Source organism: Hyperoodon ampullatus, assembly GCF_949752795.1.
Source record: "Hyperoodon ampullatus genome assembly, chromosome: 2".
NCBI classification, from domain to species: domain Eukaryota; kingdom Metazoa; phylum Chordata; class Mammalia; order Artiodactyla; family Ziphiidae; genus Hyperoodon; species Hyperoodon ampullatus.
The window spans coordinates 112,874,272-112,879,380 of NC_136915.1; the positions used below are offsets into that span (position 1 = coordinate 112,874,272).

Sequence of the window (5,109 nt, forward strand, 5' to 3'; positions counted from 1 at the left end):
CGGAAATGGGAGAAGGGGGGCTGCTGACTTTTAAAAGGCGAGCACTGGGGATTGGCAAGCGTGGACGGGCATCCATGGCAGGCCTGCTTCCAAGCTCCACTGATCAGGAGCAAAGGTCCCTGGCTCGGCCTGCAGGGCACTGCTCCCCATGTTTGGTTCACAGACCCAGTTGGCAAAGGGAACCAAACCAAGTCCCTTAGATGACACCCCCAATCATCTGCACAGGGGAGCAACACAGATGATTACCCATTATTCTTCTAAAACTCATCATTTCTATCACAGTGAGCTCCGGACGTGGGTCCTCAGACCATCCTCAGAGAAGAAACCTGCCAAGAAGGACCCAGCAGGGCCTAAAGGCAGAGGAGACCTCCCCCAGAGATTCTGCATCAGATTCGTGGGCTCCCAGGGAGAGATAAAAACAAACAATGCAGAAACAGGGCAGGGGCAGGTCTCAGCAGGGAGGGATCAGGGAGTCACAAACAGCCCAGATTCAGAAAAACGCCCGCATCCCTCATCATTTTTTTCTTAGTAAAAACCAGACCAAACCCTCCTCTTCTCCAGGAAGCCTTCCCTGATTGACAGTCACCCACGTCCCACTCCACTCTTCCCTTTGACAGGCTGCATTGCCGGCTTTGCCCTTGACCCCATCTCTGACTCATAGTGGGAAAAACCCACCTCACAATCTTCCCTCCCAGACTGGCCCGGACCTACCACCCGATGTCAGTTACCAGTGTCATCTTCCCCTCCCTGTCCTGGCCCCTTCCCAGGCCCAGGCTGCTCCGCCTTTGTTGGGACTCTCTTTTGAAGTTGGAAGAACTTCTGCCCTCCTAACTCGTATTCAGTCATGTGTGTGTAGTGAATGACCGATCAGAATATCACTGCTGAGGCCTGGCTTCAGCTCCCCAAGAGAAGAGACTCCTTGCTCTCAGACTGAGAGCTGAGGGCAGGGGCTCTCTCTCTCCACTCAGACAGGGGTTCCTGGGGGCAGGGGCTGTCTCTCACCCAAAACGGATGATCCTCAAAGTAGGACCAAACCTCCTCTTTCTGGACCCAGAGCAGATGCCCAGAACCAGGAACTCAACAACATCCCGAAATGTTTACGAAGTTGCTTTATTCTCTTCCTTCACAGCTGTCCTTACCACAGACACACACGGCAGAGCGGTCCCTTCAGCTGCCTGTAGCCAGGTCGCGCCTGCCCCCCAGCTGGCCCCTGTGGGGAGGCTGCCTATGCTCCCCTTGATAGAGTCTGTGCTGGGCGCTGTGCCAGGTGCACAGCTGCTGGTGCTACTGTGGGTGGTGGTCCTTCACCAGCTTGCCCAAGCGGTAGAGGAACTCCTCAAAGCAGAGCTGGTTGTCCTTGTTCTTGTCTGCCACCCGGAACAACTCCGTGATGGAGTACAGCTCCTTCCGGCCCTGAGCGGTGGGCAGAGGGTCAACCACGCACCCAGGCATCGCCCCGCAGCAATGGCCAGGCCCTCCGCGGCCTGCCGGTGGGAGGACGGGGTGGGGGACTGTGGCCTGGCCCTGCCTGGAGGGGGCTTGCAGGACACAGCTCCTCACTCAAACAGTCAGTGGCCAGGACAGCCTATGTGGCAGAATCCAGCCAAAGAGGCAGTGGCATGGTGGGCACCTCAGCTAACTGGACCTGGGGCTGCAGGGGGGACAGAGGGTGCGGGCAGGGCTCCATTTGCTGGCTGACTGCACACCCCACAACACGATCCACATTCGTCCACCATCGGAGGCTGTTTAAGCCTGTCTCCCCTGCAGGGACAGCCCAGCCCAGGGGCTTCAGGGTGGAGAGCTGTGCCTACCTCCTCCACACAGGGAGCTCCCAGGGCAGAGCCCACTGCCCCTCATGTCTGCGTCTCCAGCACTGCTGCAGGGCCAGCACCAGGTGGGGTCACATGTCTGCATGCTGTGGCACCGGCCCAGGAACTGTTTATGACACTGGGCCCATGTCACCTATAGAAGGGGCAGATCAAGGGAAAGGCCAGAGCCGTGGGCCCCGGAGCTGGCCAGGATGTCCCAGAGGAGGTGGCCCTCAGGGCTGAGAACTGGGGATGGTGTAGGGAGGAAAGGAGCATTTGAAGTGGAAGGGACAGCAGGGAGAAAGCCAGGGGTCAGAGGGCAGGTGAGGACAAGGTGGAGCACTCGGCAGTGTGGGTGAGGCAGCTTCCAGCAGGATTTGGCTGATGGGCATTGGGAAGCCGGCGAGAAGTTCTCAGAAAGCTTCCAGAAAGGATGTCACTGCAGCCGTAAGCAGCTGTGGGCCTGGGGGTGACCTTCATCCTCATGGCAGGTCTCCCCCTCCAACTCCCCCACTGCTTCACCATCTACTTCTTATAATCTTATCTCCTCTGCAAAGCTGGTTGACCCGGGAAACTGGAGGCCTACGGCCTTGGGCAGGCTCACCCCGGCTTCCCTCATCTCAGCCCTCTGCCCAGGCTGCTATGTCTGCCCTGTGAGAACCCGAGTGCAGGGTCTGAGGGTCCTTGCCCCCCCAAGACATAAACAACTGGCCCTGGAAAGAAAAAGGTCTCCCTAGAAACAGGGACTAAAAAGTCACCCTAGCCCCCACCTTAGTGATCCTCATGGCTACACTCCAATAAACTGAGGGCAAGTCTGTCTCCTCTGACGTGTCTCAAAGGCAGTCAGGGAACACAAGAAGTGACCAGAGGAGGTGCCTCTCCTGGAATGCAGGGCCTTGAGTCGGGCACGACCTGAAGTCCTCTGGACATAACAGTCCAGAGACCCCGCCGGGGCTGGGCACCAAGTGCCAAGGGCAGCGCCCCACAGACACTCCTTCCGGCCTTGCAGTCCCCAAGGAGCCCAGTAATCATGGGGCTGGGCCTGATGACAGAGGAGATGCACCGGCCTGCAGAGGGTGATTGAGCCCAGCCTGGGTTCCAGGGGGAGGGGGGAGTGGCTTGTGCAGACCCCAGGAGAAGGGGCTGGGGTTCAAAGGGCAGTCCTGGGGCCAGGCACTGATTGAACTGGCCTGTGGGCAGAGGGAAGATTTAGGACCTGTTCTCGCCAGAAGCAGGTCAGGCAGAAGAATAAACAGGTTTGGGGTTAGGACTAAGTTTCAGGCAGGAAGTTTCAGGACAGGGAAAGACAGAAAATAAGGCTGGGCTGGGCCATGTTCTCCCCACCGCAGATCCTGCCCTCCACCCTCCCTCAAGCCCCCTCCCCTAGGTGGAAATGCTCTTGGGATACAGCTGTACTTACATTCTCACCACTCACTTCCAACCCCACAACCAACCCCATACTTCATCCCCACCCGACCTCAGACCCCACACACCAAGGTCTCCACGAAACGGGGCACGTTGGCCACGAGTAGGGCCTTCAACTCCTCCAGGGACAGGGTCTCCAAGTCCCCCTCCTGGGCCACATACTGCTGGTAGCAGTGGATGATTTGGAAGAGGCATTCTTCCACTGGCATGTCTGTCACGGTGGCTGGGCCTGGGTCCAGGACAGGGGCGGCTCTGGAGATGCAGCGGGGGAGCAGCAGGGGACAGTGGAGAATCTGGGGGAGAGCACAGCACAGCAGGCCACACTGAGGCCAGGCCACAGCAGGTGGGCACTTCCTCCAAGAATCCCCTGCCCAACCTGTCTCAAGCCCCCTCCCTGCCCTCCATCGGACCCCTTGCAAACTTGGCTCAGAGTCCCCGCCCTGCAGGAAACTTCGCCGTGAACTCTTAGGACAGGGCTCTGTCCTTTTCCTGAGATGGGAGTCTTCCAGGGGACAGGAGCTGTGTTCTCCACCCCCCAACCTTGCCCTCAGCTTAGGAGTCCCCGAAATCAAGAATGAGAAAAAACTAGACTCTTCGAAGCAAGATAGTGTTTTCCAATGGAAATATTTTTAAACCTCTTGAGAAGGCAAGATCCCCACTACCATAGACTATTTTGTACCACAAACAGAATATTGAAATAATTACACCACCCCAAAGCCCAGGCCTGCTCAAATATTGTTTTCCTTTCTTGGTTGAATACAGACTGCACGGCGATCCCCATCTTTCTCCTACCCCTGCCCTGACCCTCTCTGAAGGAGTCTGCGTGCCATTTGCATGGCCCTGTGGCCTCCCATAGCTTCTGTGCACTGAGGCTGTTCAGTGCCCAGTGGCGGGGACAGGCAGGGGCACTGCAGCCTCTCCCATCCCCCTGAAGCCCCATCCCGGTGCTCTGCACAGGTGAGGGACAGATGCCCTCAAGCCCCCACTCCCCACTTCTTTCGGAGATGAGATCCCTGTGTTCGGGAGGCAGGGCTGTCCTGTCGGGCCAGCTGTCCTCCTTGGATTCTGGGCAGATAAGACTCAGGACAACTGGTTCCAACTCTTACAGAGCTAGCCAGGCACTGGGAGAAGCCCCTTATACACAGCATCCCATGTAATCCTCACGATGACCTTGTAAGGGAGGCATCATTCCCTCATTTTCCTGAGGAGGAAATGAAATCCAGAGAGGGGGTTAAGTAAATTTCCCCAAATCACACAAATGACCACCTCCAGCTAGATTCAACCAATGCCTTTGGGAACAACCCCAAAGACATGCTTATAATTTGGGGCCCTTAACCCCTTCAGGGCCACAGTTATGCTGTTGGGACATCCATCTACACAACACACATCCTCCAAAATGGGTAAGCATCCCCTCTCTGCTTTCCTGAACCTGTGCAGACCCAAGACAGCCCAGCCCAGCCCTACAGCTCTCTTGGACGGGGTGCTGACCTCAGTCACTGCTGGGCTGAGGCTGCTGCGAATCCACCGTCCTGATCTGTGTTTTATCCTAGAGATTCCCCTGTGCTCAGGAAGGAGGCAGTTGTGGGAGCATAGGCTCCACCGCCCAGTCCCGCATCCTGCCCATCCATGGTGCCTCCAATTATGGCAGCCAATGCTGTGACTCTTCGCAGGTTCCTGGCAGCATGACTGAGTCTAAATTGCATCCCTGAGATGCCATCATGTGACACTTGCCTCCTACAATTAACTCAGTCAGTTTCAGGGACCCACCCGTCCTTAGCACCTGGCCTGAAACATCTCAGAACCACAGAAGATCATGTTATCCATCTTCCTGCCTCAGAGTTCATCATCTCAGCTCCAGGGCTTGGGTGGGGTCAGA

General features: G+C 57.0%; 1 protein-coding gene across 1 annotated transcript; it reads right to left on the bottom strand.

The window, feature by feature from the left end:
* Window positions 1-1,284: 1,284 nt before the first annotated feature.
* LOC307069942 (protein S100-A15A-like) lies at window positions 1,285-3,442 on the bottom strand (the record flags this gene model as incomplete). The annotated part of the gene is made up of 2 exons (XM_079728289.1): window positions 1,285-1,413; window positions 3,302-3,442. 2 exons carry the CDS (start codon window positions 3,440-3,442, stop codon window positions 1,285-1,287), a joined length of 270 nt encoding a protein of 89 aa, XP_079584415.1.
* Window positions 3,443-5,109: the final 1,667 nt, after the last annotated feature.